This window comes from Sycon ciliatum, chromosome 12 (genome assembly GCF_964019385.1).
Source record: "Sycon ciliatum chromosome 12, ocSycCili1.1, whole genome shotgun sequence".
In the NCBI taxonomy this organism is placed as follows: domain Eukaryota; kingdom Metazoa; phylum Porifera; class Calcarea; order Leucosolenida; family Sycettidae; genus Sycon; species Sycon ciliatum.
The window spans coordinates 12,974,700-12,995,261 of record NC_088654.1 but is presented as its reverse complement, the minus strand read 5'-3'; the positions used below and the strand labels follow the sequence as shown (position 1 = coordinate 12,995,261).

General features: G+C 50.6%; 1 protein-coding gene across 1 annotated transcript in view; it reads right to left on the bottom strand.

The window, feature by feature from the left end:
• Positions 1-4,231: 4,231 nt before the first annotated feature.
• Positions 4,232-20,562, bottom strand: part of LOC135828001 (mucin-17-like) — a 16,480-nt gene continuing 149 nt past the window's right edge. Inside the window, exons 1-6 of the mRNA XM_065340438.1 lie at positions 16,455-20,562; positions 13,434-13,454; positions 12,092-12,112; positions 10,603-11,119; positions 9,749-9,858; positions 4,232-7,007 (exon numbers count right to left, since the gene is read on the bottom strand). The exon at positions 16,455-20,562 is cut by the window's right edge and continues 149 nt beyond it. Coding sequence (XP_065196510.1) covers positions 5,097-7,007; positions 9,749-9,858; positions 10,603-11,119; positions 12,092-12,112; positions 13,434-13,454; positions 16,455-20,562 — 6,688 coding nt within the window. The 3' untranslated portion in view covers positions 4,232-5,096. The remainder of the gene's footprint in view (positions 7,008-9,748; positions 9,859-10,602; positions 11,120-12,091; positions 12,113-13,433; positions 13,455-16,454) is intronic.

Sequence of the window (20,562 nt, the reverse complement as noted above, 5' to 3'; positions counted from 1 at the left end):
GCTTCACGCGATCATCATGCAGACGGGTGACACTCTGTACTGTGGAGTACGGTAGATCTACCGACATTCGAGGCGTCTGTCCAAGATCCATTTGATTACGAGACAGGACCAGCCAAAGAACTCATTGACATTGGCAGTGGCTGCAGTTTCGTCCGTTGCAAAGCAACACGACTTCTGTTGATAATCAGGAGTGCTCGTCGCAGACCGTTCATTTGAAAAACTGCTTGGTGTGAGAAAGCCCAGCATCAGGAGCAGATAAACTATCAAGTACCTTCCGTTCAGCATGGCTCTGTGGCAAGGCTTCGCGATTTCGGCGCTGGTGTTGGCGGTTCTGGCCGTATTGAGCTCGGCTCACCCGACCCACTACCCCGAGGTGGACGCCGCCGTGTGGCGCGAGCGCGTGAAGAGCGGAGAAGGCATGCCGCCGTTTCAGAGCTACCACATTCACGTGTTGTTCGTGTCGAACCAGAACGACTCCATAGCCGAGGCGCTGAGCTTCCGCAAGACGTTCATGGAGCACTTCAAGCTGACGGACGACCACCCGTGCAACGGTACACGGCACCAGGGCAGGCTGTGCATGTTCTCATTCGACACGGAGTCGGGAACCGACGACAGTCCGTTCATAACCTCGGAGTGGGGCATGTTCTTGCCCGTGGAGCACTTCCAAACGTACGTACCCTGGACGATGCAGAACCGCGGCAACAACATCGTTTTCGTGCACCCGAACTCTGGCATGGAGAAAGAAGACCACGTGCACTGGGCCGTATGGCAAGGGGCCATCTGGCCCCTGCGCCCTTCCGCCCTGTGCACCTACTGCGACAACTGATGATGTCATCACGGCAACTCTGCTGCCGTCATCGTAAGTTACCAATTCCTATCACTTGTAGATGAAACCAGACTTTATCATCGGACGGGACCATAATCGCTATTGCAATTGGCTACATAACAATGTCAAGTTGTAGACAGGCCACAGTGATTACAATGGTCTTGAACAAGTTACTTGCGAGGCGTTGTGATGTGTGTGTGTTTTATAAGCAATACTTTTCGTTGAAACACTCTTCCCGCCAGAACACGGTTGGGGCATGTAGTTGTGTTGTGCCTGATGTTGATACATGTGCAATTCCATTTTCGAGAATTTTTGAGATTTCTTACTTGATCAACACCCATCTCCCCCTCCTCCGAGACCTCATCCCCGGGCTTGCTACAAATTCACCATCTCACTATACAGGTGATCTTTGCCTCCTGTCCCATGTTTTCTCCTTTCATTTGACCCACACTTATCGCGGGGCGCAATGCTTCAATTGACTTGCTTCCGTACGAATACTCCTTAGAAAAGATCACAGATCTCCTCTGATGAGTCCAAGGGTTTCAGGATTCAATATTGGATATAACGATTCGCTGTTGGAAGTGTGCATATGCCCCCCCCCCCACACACATACACACACACATTGTGTGTGTGTGGGGGGGGGGGTACATGGTGCGGGGGAGGGGGGCGACGACCAACACCCCTTTGCCGAAAAGCAACATTCCAACTTGGCCTTATGGTAAGGTTCATTTGTGGAGTGTGTGTCTGATGTTCCAGACACTTGACTGTGTAAGAGTGACCTGCCATTTTATGCTAGGCACCGGCGGATTGTGCCGGCAGAAAAATTGGCAGAACTCGGTACTTTTTCTGGTAAGTTTCATGCATGTTTGGTATGTGGAAATGGAGCAGAATTCGAGGAATTGCCCGCCATAAGGTTTGTAAGGTTCTGCCAATTTCACTGCTATTCGAGCAGAATCTGCCACCTTTTCGAGCATAATCCGCCGGTCCCTATTTCATACTTTTGGCAATGCAGAGCACCCCCCCCCCCCCCCCCCCCTCTGTCATCATACTCTCGCCTGCTGAGTGGACATGTGATGATTCATGGCAGACTCACACTGTGTGACCACTGACCAAGGACCAAGTTGTTATGGGTGCGTGTGTTTGTACTAGGCACCGGCTGATTCTGCTCGAAAAGGTGGCAGATTCTGCTCGAAAAGCAGTGAAATTGACAGAACCATACAAACCTTATGGCGGGCAATTCCTCGAATTCTCCTCCATTTCTTTATCCACATACCGAACATGCATGAAACTTACCAGAAAAAGTACCGGATTCTGCCAATTTTTCTGCCGGCATAATCCGCCGGTGCCTAGTTTGTGCACATATGCATACGAGTACTCTTCTTGTCGGACTAGGTCTAGGAGCACGGTACTGTAAAACGGGTAACGTTTGCGACAAGAAAATTTAATGTTTGCGTTTTACAAATTGAGACTGGTTTGCGCTGTGTAATCATGTTTGCGAGTCGCTCTACACAATCGAGTCAGCCCTTGCACTGAACTTTACACGGCGCGGGTTTGCGTTGCTCAAAGTTTGCGATTCGGGGCCTCTCGCGAAAATTCGCAAACATACTTACGTCGCCATAGTTACCCGTTTACAGTAGTCCATAAACTGCCTGTTCCATAATGGGATTACATGTATATACTCTTGGTAGTGGTATACAACGATTACTGTATAGCAGGAAATTTTCAGACGGAAATATTTTCGGACAAAGACGAATTTCGACCTTTCGTAAGGATTATATTTTCGTACAGTGCTGCATGCTAAATACACGTGTTTGCAAGCAGAACACATGTATAGTGTACATAATTTCACATGAACAAATTTTCGTACGGAATTAATTTTAGTACAAAAAAGGCCGCGTACGAAATCGTACGAAAATAAATTCCGTCCGAAAATTTTCTGCTATACAGTACTTCCTCCATGACAAGAACGATGTCCCGAATGATTGCAAACTCCCTCATACTGTAAAAGCAGAAATTGTCGGTGGTGTTTTATTTTCGGTAACTTCGGTGCCGACAATTTTTACCGAAAATAAAACGCACCGAAAATTTCGGTACCGTAAAGTACCGTTGATCCGCCCCCTGTCGATTTTCTCCTTGTGAAGCGACTTCGGCGTATACAACGAAATACGATGTTGAACCGACGCGTGCACAGCTGTACACAATACTTGCCAATCCAGGATCAAAATGTGCACAATCCAGCGCATCGAGTCTGAACTTCTACGTTGTTGTACATCGCACTGCACTTGACAGCCTTGATCTAATTCCCGTCCCCTGCCGAAAACCCAGCTGGGAAGCGACATGGCGTGGGGGCGGATCAACGGTACTTTACGGTACTACCGGTACTGTATACATTTAGTACTAGTACACTTACATGTACCTGGAAACGGGTTTTACCGAAAATATTCCCTCCACCGAACCGCCGGTTTTGGAGAATACCGAAAATATTACACAACCGAAAATTTCTGCTTTTACAGTAAGGGCACACACGAGTACGGTAGATACGCTACCTGCACAGCACCACACAGGTGTTGTAAGGCGTGGATTGCATTGTGCAGTCACCTGATACGAAGTTGCTCATCAGGTGTTCATATGTCACTTCTTGTACAGAAAATCATGTTGCAGCAGACGCGAGGTCAGCTTGCTTGCCCCTTCCGACGGAAGCCACCATCCACAGTTCATGTTTCTCCGTATACATGACATTGTATGCACAGACACACACACACACACGCATACACACACGCATACACACACACATGCACACCATTTGACGCCCATCGCCAGAGGCGATGATAGCAAGACTACATGAAAAGCAGAGTGTGCAGCTTGGGGCCTTTTCTACTATGGGTGTCTGTCACGGCGAAATTCCGTGATTACATGTTTGGCGCAGATCTGAGGCGGGGAATGGCATAGTGCGTACAACTGAGACGCAGTTGTGCAGAAAGAGTCCTGCTTGAATCCTGCTTGTACGCATCACATCACTATAATGATGTAATCACGGAATTCCGCCGCGCCGTTACAGCACCCCATCCGAGCTGCACACTCTGGTTTTCATGTACTCTTGATGATAGCGATCCTACGGCAGAAGCCATAACAACTTGTGGTGGGATTGCACCATTCAACAGCTTGCAAGGCTGAAGAATTGACCGCCACTATTCAGCCTGATCAACACCACACAGCTAAGAAAAAGACACACACACACACACGCACACGTAGCTAAGTTAGCAGTGGTTGCTGTGCTACACACCACATGTACGGAGACAGTCACCCGACACACACACACACACACACACACACACTAACACGACTGAAAGAGCACGCCCTCAGCAGGACTCTACCTCAACCAAACAGAGCACACATCGCACACTGTTGATTCGCCACTTGTCAAAACGACAGGGCAATAATAATATTGTTATGAGCAGAGTAAATCTTTCTATCTTTTGTTTGTTGTCAATGTTCAGCTACTCAAAAATAAATAAACTGGCAATTTCCTGTGGTACCGACTACGCAAAAATAGCAGCAACGAGAGAAAAAATAGCAATAATATCTAGAACTAAGTAAGAATCCGGAGCGGTGCGGGGGAGGGGGGGGGGGGCGTAGAAAGCATATAAATAGGGAAAAGGCAGGTCTCGAGGGTAATTGTTTCGATGCCCGCATCGGGGCAAGCACTGCCCTTGCGCTGGCTTCCCAAAGGCAAACATTATTCGTGAAAAAGACGTATGAGGGTGAGAGAGAGAAACAAATCTAACTACAGCTCATAAGGAATGTGCGGACTCGGCGCTACAAGACGGAGACAGGTGTGTTCTTTTAGTTTCACTCAAAACTCTATCAAACTCACATAAGCAGTTCTGCCTAACGGGTGGGAAGAGGAGAAAAGCGAGCGCTTGTGCACGCGTAGTATCGGAACGCGGCATCCGTAGCCTCTCGCCCGAAGACAGCCACTGAGAATACCAGACGTACTGAAAGAGACAAGCTGTATTTGCCGTAATCTCTCCTGGGTAGATGAAGTCTGCCTGGTCTTGGCTGCCATTGCGTGTGTACCGGCTACCGACAAGCTCACGTTGTAAGCGGCAGGAAAAATACAAGCACACCGGGTTTTGCAAGTAAGACATGTCTGGCGGGACTATTGGCTCATCGGCTGGCTTGCGTGACTGCGTTGTTACGGGGCGGTTCCGTCAGCCGAGCAGGCTTGGACAGGAGAGGGCATGGAACACCGAGAGTACAAGCAAACGGATTACATGTCAGATGACTTGCTCTGGCCGGGGTCGTCTTCCGAGGCCGATGACGCGGCGCGTTTCTTGCCCATCATCTTAAAGCTGCGACGGGCCGTGCGGGCGCGGTCCACGGACTTGGCGATGAACTCACCTGCCGCCGATTTGCTGGTGCTGGAGCTCACGCTGCTGGCCGAGGGCTTCGATTGCAGCGCATTCGGCCGCTGGTGGGATCGGCTGAACCGCAGACCGGCCATCTGTGCACGGGCAACCACCCGGAACGTGTACTTTGGCCGCTCCAATTCCAGGGACTTGCTGCGGGGGCGCTGCTGTCCGGGCGAATCCTCTTGCACGTCCGACAGGGCCTTGATGCAGGACATTTCGCTGCAGCTGCCGCCCGTTATCATGCCGCTCCCGCGTCTCCCCGTGGAATCGGCGCGCGGCAACGAGGTCGTGGACGAGGAGTTGCTGCTTTGGATGCGTTTGGACAGCTTGCGCACAAGCTTGCCCGTCTTGCGACTGACGTTCTCGAAGCTCATGCGCGGCTTGATACCGCCACTACTATTGACCTTGCCAAGCAGCTGCTTGCTTGCCGGCGAGTCCCCCTGACCACTGGCAGCACTCTCTGAGCCACGCGTTGCGGGTGTTTCGGCACCCGTTGTCGACGAGCTTTTAGTTGGAGTGGCCGCTGAGGATGTACAGGGGTCATTTCCTGTAGGTTCGGTTACGTCGGTACTGAAGGAAATGGCACTGCGCTTCGTCACCAGCTGATCGTGGCAGGATGACTTGGAGGACGGTATGCTCTCGAACGCGTCGTCGTTCTCGTCGTCGTCGCTGGCTTGCGCTGTCTTCGTGTCGCCGGCTTGCACCGTCTTCGCGGCGCCTGCACTGTCTCGCTTGGTGGCGTCGGCTGCGTCAGACGCCGTCACGTCAGTACCCGCAGACTCCATGATGGAATCGTCCTCCGTTCCCTGTGCTGGTCCCTCTTCGGCCGTTGCTGGGACAACAATGGCATCCATTTTGTCCGCAGCGCCCGTATCTGCCGTAGACGTCGTCATCGCTGTTTTCTCGGCATCGTCCTCCTCAGCATCGTCACTGACCTGCGAGGCCAGCAGAACAACGGCGCTGGACGGATCGCACAGATTGCGGGCGGAGAGGTCGGCCTGCGACGTACACGGCCTGTTGGACGGGGGCGAAGCAAACGGTGATGCAGCGGGCGTAATGTCAGTACTAGACGGTCCGTCACCTCTTGACTTGCGCCGCTTGCGGATGATGCTCAGCGACCTGCCAGTCTTCGCCGAGGGGCTTGGACTTGCGGCCTCGTTGTCGGACGTATTTGAATTTCTCGACCCCTCGCGGCCTTTGCGGAAGCTGAGGAAGCTGGTTAGGCGGGAGGTGCTTGCCGGGCTCTTCGCTGCTGACATGTCGTCCACCGAGGGAGTGGTCGGTGCACTGATGGGGTCTTCGCTCGTCTCCTGCGTCGTGAGCGACTTGGCCGTTTTCTCCGGCCGGTCTTTGCGCTTGCGCTTGAAGGAGCGCGACAGGCGCACCAGCGAGCCTTCCGGCGCTTTCGACAACGACGTGGGCGGGCTAGCTTCGGCACCCAGCGCTCCAGGCGCCTCCGAAGCGGCGGCCATGCCATCTTCGTCCTTCTTCTTGGCCTGCTTCTCGCTCTTGCTCTTCTTGAAGAAGGCAAAGTTTGGCGAGAGGATGCTGTTGCGGCGGCTGCGGCCCTCCGGCGAGGGTGATGCGAGGTCGCCCGCACTCGTAGAGCGCTCCGCCGAGAACGAGGTCTCGGCGACGGCGACGTTTTGCGACGGCGAGGTAGGCGATTGGCTGCTCCGGGACTTGGCGCCCGGTGATGACGTGCCAGCATTGCCGCTTCCCTTGCTGTCTACCGACGTCTTGTCGCTTCTGATGTTACCCTGAGAGTCCTGAGCACAGAGCGTACACAAAGAGAAAAGAAAAGAAAGTCAGTCAGTCAGTCAGCTTGTCGGGCAACATCATGTGTAAGAGTTGGTGGACAAGCCGTTGATTATTCACTCTCATTGTAATATCAAAAAAGTATTCTTTCTAGACCAAAGAGTGGAATATTTGATAACATTTAATAACGATAGAAATATTTACGATATTTCTCCAGACGTTTCGTTGTTCTGAACAACATCGTCAGTGGATAAAGAAAGCATTCTTTATCCACTGACGATGTTGTTCAGAACAACGAAACGTCTGGAGAAATATCGTAAATATTTCTATCGATTTTTTAAAAGAGGTCGGAGGCGGATAATACTTTAAAACGAAGGTAAGTTATGGGTCGCAAATATCCACGCAAACACACATCCAGTCATAATAAGGCACTTGTCATAAGTATCCGAACGTTTTCGGTCCCTTCTCATCAAGGATTATACAGGCTGTGTTAGAAGCTTTGTATATCCGTAAGTTAGATCCTGAACTTTGCGTACAGAAAGAAAATGTTTTGTCGCTACAATTGTTTGGTGTTACTCCTCGTCGAGGTGGTAACAATGTAACTTAATTTGCTCACTATGTTGTTGTCACTATTATTATTTTCCTTCGAGTTTTGTGTCGTGCTAAACTTGATAATTTTCCACCTTGTCACGAGTGTTGTTATCTAATTATCTTTACGCTATATAAGTTTTAGTCTTTCCAGCTTGAGCCATTCCCTGTATAATCCTTGATGAGAAGGGACCGAAAACCTTCGGATACTTATGACAAGTGCCTTATTATGACTGGATGTGTGTTTGCGTGGATATTTGCGACCCATAACTTACCTTCGTTTTAAAATATTTCTATCGTTATTAAATGTTATCAAATATTCCACTCTTTGGTCTAGAAAGAATACTTTTTTGATATAACATCATGTGTGTTAAGCACATTTCCACACAAATAACACGAGTCTGTCACTAGACAGTGGGGGGGGGGGGTGTCGGACACGGTACGGTCACTACGGTAACTACGGTATTGACCGTACCACTCTTTGCCCCAGGTATCACGTGAACCAATAAATGCACTGCTGACCTGGGCTCTAAATGTCCAGACTTTTCGGCTCAGCCACCCCTCCCCAATAAGAGAAAATTGTGCCTGAGATGGTTGACCGTACCACACTAGAATACCGTCCGACGTCCCTGCAGTGGTGTTCACATCTTGATTTTTTTTTTTTTAAGCATGTGCACTTTCATAAAGAGAGCACATCTTGATCATGCGACTTCATTTGTACAGAAAGGACCCGTGGAAGCGGCTTTTGATTGGTCTGGCCATACTCTAGCCTTTCATACAGTTTGTGTATGATATCAAGAGTACATAACCCCAAGAGTGTGCAACTGCCTGCACAACCTCCATGGTGTGCTGCGACGGCGCCGACGGCACTCACGGCACAACTTCACATCACGTGACATTGTTCAAAAGGTTACACTGGCAAACGGTGCAAAGTGACCACAAGAGAGTTGTACCCAAAGCTGGGTTGCGTACAACCCTGTATCAATCACGCACAGAGTACAAATAATGTGTACGGGTTCATCACGTGATGAGCAGACCTAGACCGGTGACCCCATAGCTGGAGTTGCACACTCTTGGGTGACATCAAGAGTACATAACCCCCCAGAGTGTGCAACTCCACTATGGGTGAGGTCCCGACAGAGTTTCAAGTTGACGTCATTTTGATGATGCAATGCGCACTGTACATGGATTATCAGACGAATCCGGAACCTGTGGTTGACCGAAGCCGATCGATCCTGTACAAATTATTGCAAAGAAAAACGTGTGATGCGTTGACACCCGTACACATGTTGTAAATCACTGGTGCAAGGAGCATTGCGTCATAAATAATGACGTCAACTTGAAATTCTGTCGGGACAGCAGGGTATGTGGGAGTTGCACACTCTGGGTGGTTATGTACTCTTGGTGGCATGTACCGTATTTTCCAGAGTATAGTGCGCACCTTAGATGTGCTATTCTAGGCCCTAAACTGCAGGTGCGCACTATGCTCCGAATATGAAACGCATGTACTTCAATGAAGATTGAAGTGCGCACCCCCAATGAAGATTGGGGGTGCGCGTTATACAAAGGTGCGCACTACACTCCGAAAAATGCGGCACTCTTGATGATATGGATGGTATACACATGACCTCCTCCGCAGCAAACACATGTCGGTGGCCAAAAAGTTGGTCAGGCCATGTCCTGATTAAGCGGCCTGGTTCAGCCGGGCCTGATGTAGAGAGAGTGTACAAGGAACGTGGACAGTGCAACCAACATGGCCAATGTCACGTGACGCACCCAGCCAGGCATTTGCCGGCGTAGGAAGCAACATGGCTGCACCGTATGGTCATGCGGCAGATGTACAACGGCGCTATAGCCGTATGAAGCTGGGATGGCCATCACTGATAGGCTGTAGTGATAGCATAACATTCCCATACAGCCGACAGTCCTACCCCGGTTTTCCAAACCCAGGTTATTCAAAACACGTCGATAATCCGAAACGCATTGTCTGCATCGGGGGGCAAAGAAGACGACCGGAATACTGAGAATAATCATGCCAATTTCGAGCATATGACCATATCAACCAAAGAGCAAGGCTGGTAAATCCAACCGGGCCCAGGATTGCCAGGGCAAGCAAAAAGAGCTGCAGAGGATCAGTCGTCCCGCTTAACTAGTGTTGACTTACTACACCGCCTCGTCCCGTCTTCTTCAGGTCAGCCGCCGTCTTGATGGGTCCGCTGCCGAACAGCGATCCCATGCCGGGACTACCGCTGCCGCCGCTGCTACGAGAGTACGCTAACGGTGCATACAACCACAACCACCGGGTATGTTGATATGCACACATGCACACACACATACACACACACACACACATACACACGTGCGTGCACACACACACACACATGGACGCACGCATGCACACACACGAACAATATTAGGGGGCGATTAGCAGCTCGCAACACGGGTTCAAAACAAGCGTGGACAAACTTGTCAAACCCAAGAAAGAATCACCAGTTCTTAGGGCCTGCCATCGGGTGCAAGAACGAGCCAGGGGCTTACCATGTACTTGGTTGAAGTATGACTAAACTATTATCAGGAGCACACATGGACAAACACCCTTCCAAGATTCAGCCAGGAACCTAAATCGAACATGCATTGCTGACCTGAGCCAACACCATGCCTAGAGCATGCAACACACTCAACACCACTTTTACAATGCCAGAATACCAACAATTGGTGACAATAGCTGCAGCAGCAACAACTCTGGCAGCAACATCAGCAACAACCGCAGCAGCAGCAGGAGCAGCAGCACCACCACCAGCAGCAGCTGCAGCAACAACCGCAGGAGCAGCAGCAGCCACAACAACAACCACAGGAGCAGCAGTAGCAGCAGCAGCAGCAACAACCACATGAGCAGCAGTAGCAGCAGCAGTAGCAGCAGCAGCAGCAACAACCACATGAGCAGCAGCAGCGTCAACATCAACACCGCCAGCAGCAGGAAAACAGCAGCAGTAACACCAATCACACTCCCCAACATACATGGCAAGGCCGAAAAGGAGCGCGGTCGTGCCTGCATGTCGTCGGCACTGAGAACGGACGGAGTGCGGGACGTCGACGCGGAGGGCGGTCCTGACGGTGGACGGGATTCACGCTGTTCGGGTGTTGTCAGGCCGCCGCTGGCGTGACCACTGGTACGACTCGGACTACTTCCACTGGTGCTATCCTTGGTTGTGTCTTTTGACGCTGGGTCATCTTCGTCCTGAGCGGGAAGAGATGCGGTGTGCTTCAACTGCGGAAGTCCAAACGGCAACATCATGCCGCCCTTCTTCGCAAATGGGTTGAAGCCCTGCGCACCAATGGGTGACATACCCCCCATCGGAAAGGCCCTCCTGGGTTCCGACGCATCGTCCTCACCGTCTTCCGGGCCGGTGGGATCAGGCGGAGGCGTGGCCCAGATGTCGACAGTCTTGTGTGAGTGTCGTCGCTGCGAGCGCGTCCGCTTCGGTACAGTGGTGACTCGTGATTTCATCACCGACGTGTCCAGCAGATGGTCCCGCTGCAAGGGTACCAGCAACACACACGCACACACACACACACACACACACACACAGACGTACACACACAAGTACACCAACACACACAGGGAAAGGAGAGGTGAATACAAGCAGGATCAACTTAGTGAATAACAGGCCTCAATGACACATGAGAACAAATGGTGCTAATTGCAAGCCGTGGTTATGGGGGAGATTGAAAGTGTGCAACCAAATGAAGGTCAGAAGACATGTCCTAACTCTCAAGTTGTTGGAAAACCCGAAGTTGTTCTTCACAAAGTTGTCTGTACTGATCCCAGTGATGGACCAGATTTCCCAGTCGCAAATCACAGCCCACATTACATTTAAAAACAACCAAACTTTAACTCCCGAAGCTATGCAAAGACGTTGCGAAGTAGCATCTGGCGCTACCAGGTACCGTGACGTTTTGCAAAGAGTTTACAAAACCCAGAATGTGCAGCTCGGATGGTTTGCTGTCATGGCACAATTCCAGGATCACATAATTTTAGCGATGCAGTGGGTGCAAGAAGAATTCAAGCAGATCTCTTTCTGCACAACTGCAGCTAAGTTGTGCGCCCTAAGCCACTGCATGCCACATAGCTGCATCATCTATGATGCAATTCCGGAATTTTGCCGTGACAGACACCCATGAGGAGAACACGCCGGGTTCCATGTACCCTTGGCTTTACCCTTCAGTACTCAAGTACTGTCAGGCGGGCGCAATGCGAAGTTGCAGCATTGTTAGGTTAGCACTGGTGATAGGTCTCCATCACAACATTTGCTGACGAAATGAAATTCCCTTCCACGGAATATATACAGCACACACACAGGCGGCGCCCCCCCCCCCCCCACACACACACAAACGTGCACGCACACACACACACACACACACACACACACACACACACGCAAGCACGCATACACACACAGACACAAACATGCACACACCCACACAAGCACGGGCAAGATCTACTTACTCGCACTTCGTTGAACATGTCCTGGAAGGATCAAATGCCCGACACGACAAGAAACAAGAGAAGGCAGTGAAGACGATACGTGTAAGAAAATGAATCGCAAACCACCACTAGCAGAACGCGATTGCCACTAATGCCACAACTATGAAAACATCACACTACATCACCACATCCAATGATGACCAAATAACCTAATGATGGCCTGTCCAGTATAGGGATGGTCTATTGTTCACATCCATGGATATTTCTCAAGTTACTGCTTCTGCTACTACCTCTACTCTTGTTCTTCTCCGGATCATCTTGGATTTCCAATACTGTTCTTTGGGTACATCCAATGATGACAACTGCTGCAGGTATCATTACCATCAAGAGTACATAACCCCCAAGTATGTGCAACTGCCTACACAACCTCTATCCAGTGCTGGTATTACTACAGAACTTCAAATCACGTGGCGTTGACATGGTCCGTAAGGTTACGACGAAAAACGGTGCAAAGCGACCACCGGAGAGTTGAACCTCAAAGCAGGGCTACCCTGAATATGGCACGTAATCGTATTTAAGTAAAGTCGTGCCGGCACGTCCGCGTTACAACTGGCTATACAATTGCGTTGAGAAACACAACCAGCTTAGGAAGTTTCGCTCGTGCCAGGCCACCACCATGGCTGTAATACCAGGGTGGCAGATGCAGTGCCTAACGGCGAGAGTGAGGTGGTAACTCTCAAAAACAAATGCCCGACAAGAGGGAGAACCTCGTTATATGGCGTGTACTACTAGATACAATGTACAGGCTGGTCACATGATGTGAAGCTCTGCCGTCGCAGGCCCCATAGACTAAAGCTGCACACTCTCGGGGGCGGCGTACAGTTGCGCACGCTGAAATCCAACCCGGAGTACAAAAACTGGTGCCCGGAAACAGTTGTGGTGACATTACTGTACTGTACGCGTGTACACCCAGCCGCATTTGCATCATGCCCAGGGCCCGGGTCAGGCGCTGTGCAAGTTGAGGGGGCCAAATGTGCACTTTGAGTCGGATATCACCTTGAGCAACTGTTCTAGTACGCTTCGTGTCACCAAGAGACCATAATCCCCCAGGCCAGAGTGCGCAACTTCACGTGTCAGATCTGGGACGGCGAAATCCGTGTTGCACGTCATAGTGTGACATCATGAGCAGGGGAAGTGTGGACCGTGGTGGACCGCGTCGATGGCATGACGCAAGTCCGACCCAAGAAATGAGGTACATCACGGATTACGCAGTCCCACAACCCCATCCCAGTTGCATACTCTGGGGGAGTATGGATTCTTGGTGTCACTCTTATGGGGCTACATGAAGGTGACTCATACATACCGAGGCATCTTCAGTTCTGGCCTAGAAGCCACACACACACACACACACACACACACACACAGGAGGAAAAAGAACAAAACACAAGCAAAAGAAGAGGATTAGAATGTGCACTTGCTACAACAGACTCACACAGGCGTACACTGACAAAACCGGCACAGCCATGCCTAGTTCATATCGTTGTTCTCTTACAAATTGATCCCCTTTTCTCAGTCCCCCCCCCCTTTACCCCGAACGAAGCCAGAAATGCCACTTTAGCAGCAATATACATGTATTATGCATGACCCCAGTGAGCTAGCCCTGAACTCTTTCATTGCTGAATTCTGTTTGCTAGCCATGTGGCATGTAAATTTGGCTTTTTAGATATGCACATGATAGTCTATAAAATACACAGCAATACATGCCAAACAAGTAACGTACTTCAGTAGTTGCGTGATGTCTGCGGCCTTCATTCTATTCATAGCTATATTAAAATACTGTGAAACATGTTATTTTCGGTGAAGCTTTAATTTCTGTGATTTCGGTAGAGAAACCAGGCACCTAAATTTAGATTACACCTAAAAGGCACCAGAGTATGCACTGTATGTGAAAGGAAAGCTGGTCGCCTAATTCAAAGTTACACCTGAAACCTGGCAGGTCTCTGGCACCGAAATTTTAATGGACCCAAAGTTACATGTTTTGCGGTAACGTGCTTTTTGTGTAGGTGATCAGGGTCAGCACACATAGTGATCTATCACCATCAGCTGCTCCTCTCTGATTACAGTAAAACCTGTCAAGGCGACCAGCCGCCCCAGAAGACCACTGTAACCAGGACCAAGGGATGCTATTTGCAGCCAAACGACCCTGGATAAGGAGACCACCTGGCAACAGAGACCACACTTTGCAGATCCCCTGAGCGGCCGTCTTAGACCGGTTTCACCGTACTAGCACGGTGCAGCGAGTGCTTACATACATCCTTGACGCTTTTGAACACTTGTCCCAGCCGACGTTGCATGACGTCATGCCCGGTTAAAAAAACCTTGAGCATGAGGTAGCTTATAGTACTCAGCAAGCCACGTTCGTTGCCAGTTGTTCCCTCAAGAATACACAACTCCTAACTAAAAAGAGTCATACGAGTGTGCAACTCCCGCATACAGTGCAGTGACGGCGACATTTCAAGCTGACGTCCTTTTCATGATGCAATCCAATGATTTAAGACGTTTGTAAGGGTTGTCGATGCATTGCAGCAAGAGTACATAACCCCCAAGAGTGTGCAACTGCCTGCACAACCTCTATGCTGTGCTGCGACGGCAGAACTTCACATCACGTGACATGGTTCAAAAGGTTATGCTGGCAAACAGTGCAAAGTGACCACAAGAGAGTTGTACCCAAAGCTGGGCTGCGTACAACCCTGTATCTATCATGCACAGAGTGCAAATAATGTGTACGGGTTCATCACGTGATGTGAAGTTCTGCCGTCGCAGACCCCATAGCTGGAGTAACCCCGAGTTGCACACTCTTGCGGGTTATGTACTCTTGATTGCAGCAAGAGTACATAACCCCCAGAGTGTGCAACTCCCACATACCCTGCTGTCCCGACAGAATTTCAAGTTGACGTCATTATGACGCAATTCTCCTTGCACCAGTGATTTACAACATGTGTACGGGTGTCAACGCATCACACGTTTTCTTTGCAATAATTTGTACAGGATCAGATCGGCGTTGGTCCACCACCGGTTCCGGATTCGTCTGATAATCCGGGTACAGTGCGCATTGCATCATCAAAATAACGTCAACTTGAAATTCGGTCGGGACAGCACCCATATTCGAGTTGCACACTCTGGGGGGTTATGTACTCTTGATTGCAGTCTTTTCAGGATAAAGTGAGGATTTGCCCCCACAGGTTCAGGATGTCTGGCATTACGCTTACGACGCGCGTATTGCGTCACAAGATGACGTCAACTTGAAAATCTGTCAGCACAGCATCTATAGTGTGCTGTAGTAGAAGTACACACGCGTGGAGGGTATGTACTCCTGGTTCCATATATGGACTATCCTTACAAGATTTGTAAAGCTGGATATTCTCTGAGTGTATACGAGTACATGTACATAACCAAATAAGGACATGTTTAGGTTGCCAAATAAGCCTTATGCACGTTGTACAGAACATGCATGAAGTTTTCACTCTTGCGCAAGGTCGGAATAAACCGATTTCCGTAGCCTTTTTCGCTGTTACCTGATTCGTCGAAAGCTATGCAACTTCATTACTGCAAAACAGGTTATTTTCGGTGTAACTTTGATTTCGGTGGAAATACCAGGCACCTAAATTTAGATTTACACCTAAATGGCACAATAGCATGTGCCGTATGTGAAGGGAATGCTGGTTACCGAATTCTAAGTTATACCTGAAATCCATCTGGTCTCTGACACCGAAATTTTAATACACCGAAATTTACATGTTTTACAGTATTCACAACCCCTCTACTACATGTGTGATGTAGTATCCAGCCTTCCTGTAGTTGTAAAATGCAGACTTCTAAGCCTTTTGCAATATTTGCCCAACTTTAGGTGTCAACGTATAACAAGAGATTCCCAGGAATGAAGTACCAGAGTGTATTACCAATACGTGGCCCATGCAGCGGCATAGTGGAAAGTGTTTTGGATTTTCGCTCTGCGCACGCTCGTTTAATGGTATGCTTATTGGGTAAAGCTGGTCCAGCTGCTGGCAGATCCAATCTCGACAGGAACTTAGCGGCCGTTGCAGTTATTGAGTGGTTTTTTTGTTGTAGGTTTTTGTTGATGATACTGATAAAGCAGGCTTATTCTGTCTATTGGGCTGGTACATGGTACTCATTCTTATTATTATAGGGGCGGCGGAGAAATCTGCCTTTGCTTTTTTCTTTCTTTTTTTGGTCCCCCCCCCCCCCACGGTACCTACTGCATTGCACTCCACCTATCTTGGTGAAATTGGCACCATAGCTAGTAGTAGCAGCCGCGCTGTTTTGTGATTGCAATTGGCCACAAATTAGAACTAACAGCCATTACCTCAAAGTAGTCATCACGTTCCTCATCATTCGAAGACTCGTCGTAGATGTCGTCCCCGTCTTCATCCGTGAGCTCATTCTCATCACCCTCCTCAAGCGAAGGCAGTCGGGGACTGCCCTCGCACAGGGCTCGTGCAGCACCCACTTCTTTGGGCATGCCCGTACTATCCTGGGATACATCATCGTCGACACAACTTGCGGCACAATCGGCAGATTCCTCTACGAGCTCATCTTCGGCAACGGCCGTGACCTCTACTTCGACAGTGATATCGGGCGAGGTGTGTGCACTCTCGTCGGTGGAGGTTGCAGCCTGGTCAGAGCTGTCCGTGGGCGTTTCATCATCCTTTATCACTTCGCTGCTGTCAACTGCTGTCTGGTCTACATCTGGTGCCAGAGCGACGCAGGCTAGCGCATCGATCTCGCCTATAGATATGACCGGGCAACTTGCAGCATGCTTGGAAGCATCAATTGGTGCTTGAATGTCGTTACTAACTGCAGCGGTTTCCGTCGAAGTCGAATCCACACCTTGGGCTGGAGTGACGCAGGCTGGAGTGTTGATATCATCTACGGATATGACCGGGCAATTTGCACTCTCGGTGAGAGAATTGGCACCTTGTCCGGAACCATCCACTTGCCCTTCATTGTCGTTCGTCACCGCAGAGGCTTCTGCTGCAGTCGGATCCACCACACCTGGAGTCGCAGTGACGCAGACTGAAGTGTCGGTTTCAACTTCGGATATAACCATGTCCTTTGCACTATCAGTAGGAGAAATAACAGCTTGTTCGGAACCATCGTCTGGTGCTTCATTGTCATTTGCAGTTGCAACATTGTCTGCAGCAGCCAAACCCACGCCTAGGACTGGAGCAACACGGCCCGATGCTTCAATCTCAGCTACGGATACGATAGCATCATTTGCATTCTCATCAGGAGAAGTGGCAGCTAGTTCAGAATCCTCTGCTGGCGCTTCACTGTCATCCGTCACAGCAGAACATTTTGCTGCGGCCTCATTCACATCTGCGGCTGGGGCAACGCAGGATGATGCTTCGGTGTCAGCAATAGATACAACAGTGTCAGTTGCTGTCTCGACAAGAGAAGCGGCAACTTGTTCAGAACCATCTTCTGGTGCTTCACTGTCATTTCCAGCGGCAGACGAATCCACACATGCGTCTGCAGCAACGCAGGATGATGCTTCAGTCTCACCTATAGATACAACATTGTCATCTGCATTCTCGACGGGAGAAACGGCAGCTTGTTCAGAACCATCTTCTGGTGCTTCAATGTCATTTGCAGCGGCAGCCGAATCCACACCTGCGGCTGGATCAACGCCGGTGGATGCTTCCTTCTCATCTACGGATACGACAGCATTATCTGCATTCTCGACGGGAGAAACGGCAGCTTGTTCAGAACCACCTTCTGGTGCTTCAATGTCATTTGCAGTGGCAGCCAAATCCACACCTGCGGCTGGAGCAACGCCGGTGGATGCTTCCTTCTCATCTACGGATACGACAGCATTATCTGCATTCTCGATGGGAGAAACGGCAGCTTGTTCAGAACCATCTTCTGCTGCTTCACTGTCATTTGTAGCGGCAGTCGAATCCACACCTGCGGCTGGAGCAGCGCTGGTTGATGCATCAGTCTCATCTACGGGTACGATAGCATCATTTACATTCTCGACAGGAGAAACGGCAACGTGTTCTAAACCGTCTGTTGGTGCTTCGTTGTCGTTGGTCACCATAGCATTTTCTGCAGCAGCTGAGCCCATACCTGGGGCTGGAGCAGCACGGCCCGATGCTTCAATCTCGGCTACGGATACGAGAGCGTCGTTTGCACTCTCAGCAGGAGTGGTGGTAGCTGGTTCAGAATCCACTGCTGGCACTTCTTTGTCATTCGTCCCGGCAGAGTTTTCTGCTGCAGCCGAAGCTTCAATCTCAGCTACGGATACAAGAGCATCATTTGCACTCTCAGTCAGAGTAGCTGCAGCTGGTTCAGAATCCGCTGCTGGCACTTTATTGTCATTCGTCACGGCAGGGTTTTCTGCTGCAGCCTCGTCCACATCTGGGGGTGGAGCAACGCAGGCTGATGCTTCCGCCTCAGCTATAGATACAACAGTGTCATTTGCATTCTCGACGGGAGAAGCAGCAACTTGTTCATCTTCCGGTGCTTCATTATCATTTGCAGCTGCAGCCGAATCCAAACCTAGGGCTGGAGCAACGCAGGTTGATACATCGGTCTCATCTACGGATACGGCAGCATTATCTGCATTATCGATGGGAGAAGCGGCAGCTTGTTCAGAACCGCCTACTGGTGCTTCACTGTCATGTGTAGCCGCAGCGCTTTCTGCAGCAGCTGAATCCACAATTGGGGCTGCAGCAACGCAGGCCGATGCGTCGGTGTCTGCTACAGGTACAACTGTGCCATCTGCATTCTCGACGGGAGAAGTAGTAGCTGGTTCAGAATCCTCTGCGGACGCTTCATTGTCACTCGTCACGGCACAGTTTTCTGGTGCAACCTCATCCACACCGGGAACTGGAGAGAGGCAGGCTGGGACTTCAGCATCAGCTATCGATAGATCTGCATCTGTATCGGCCGTATCATTTGCCTGCTGTGGTCCTGGCTCATCAGATATGTTCTCTGCAGCCACAGCAGATAGGTCTGTGGGTGAGACTGGCTCGGAACACTCATCCGTAGCAACAGTGCTTTCTGCTGCAGTCGAGTCCACATCTGGTACCGGAGCAACGCAGGCTGAAACTTCGCCCTCGACTATGGATACATCTGCATCGGCATTGTCCCTTTCCTCACTGATATCCGGCTCGTCCGCCACATCCTCTGCAGCCACAGCAGTAGATAAGTCCTTCGGTACATCTGGAACAGCAGCAGTGTCACCATGGTCGGGTGTAGTGGCGTCTTCCACACCAGCCACATCAGCACAAGTCGCTGGCGGACCATGTGAGCTTGGTTCTTCCTCAGACTGAAGTTCGTCAGCACACGCAGACATTTCACTTTGCTCGACTACCTCTGGTGTGGGCTCATGTTCAGGTGCATCCACTTCTTCAGCTGGTGATTGCATACGTTCGCCTTCAACCGCTGCATCGACGACCGTGCTGACCGGTTCTGCTTCGGTACTGCCTGCGCCAGAACCAGTGATGACAGGAGACTCGACACTGCTCAACTCTGGCTCGTCACAATTTCCGTCACACGATGCACTGGCGGCAGGAGAAATGACAATATCCTCGGCAGACAGATTTCTCTCAGCAACGTTTTCAGCTTCAGAGGCCTGGACAGGATTGCCTTCGATACTCACGCTCTGATCGCCGTCGATGATCGCGCCCGGTTCCTCGGCCACAACGGCAGGGACCACTGGGTCACTGCACTCCTGCACAACTTCTTGAGTTGCTGACACATCGCTGGTAGCGCTCTCAGGCAAGGCATCCGGGGATTGCTTGGCAGACACGTCAACATCTGGACGTAGAACACTCGCGCCACCATCCACAGGTGCCTCCACAGCACCACCGTCGTTAGCCACAGCGGCAGGGACTGATGAATCACTGGACTCCTGTGCTACTTTTTGACGTGCTGACTCATCACCGCTGGCAACATTCTCATGCACTGCATCTGGCAATTGTTCATCAGAACCGTCAACATCCGCACACGAAACACTAGCGCCATCACCGTCTGCAGGTGCCTCCACAGCGGCAGGGGCTGATGATTCACTGGAATCCTGAGCTACTTCTTGACGCGCTGACTCATCGCTGGCAACATTCTCGTGCGCTGCATCTGGCGATTGCTCATCGGCACCGTCAACATCCGCATGTGAAACACTCGCGTCATCACCATCTACAGGTGCCTCCACAGCGGCTGGGATTGATGATTCACTGGACTCCGGCACTACTTGAGCTGTTGACTCACCACTTGCAACACTCTCAAGCTCTGCTTCCACGGATTTTTCATCAGAACTGTCACCATCCGGATGCGAAGCACTCCCGGCACCGTCTGTAGGCACCGCCACATCACTACCGATGTCGGGCACAGCGGCAGGAGAGCTGCCCTCCGCGGCCGCACCGGTATCCAAGGCCGTTGACTGTGCCGAGTCCAGCATGCCATGCAGCTCT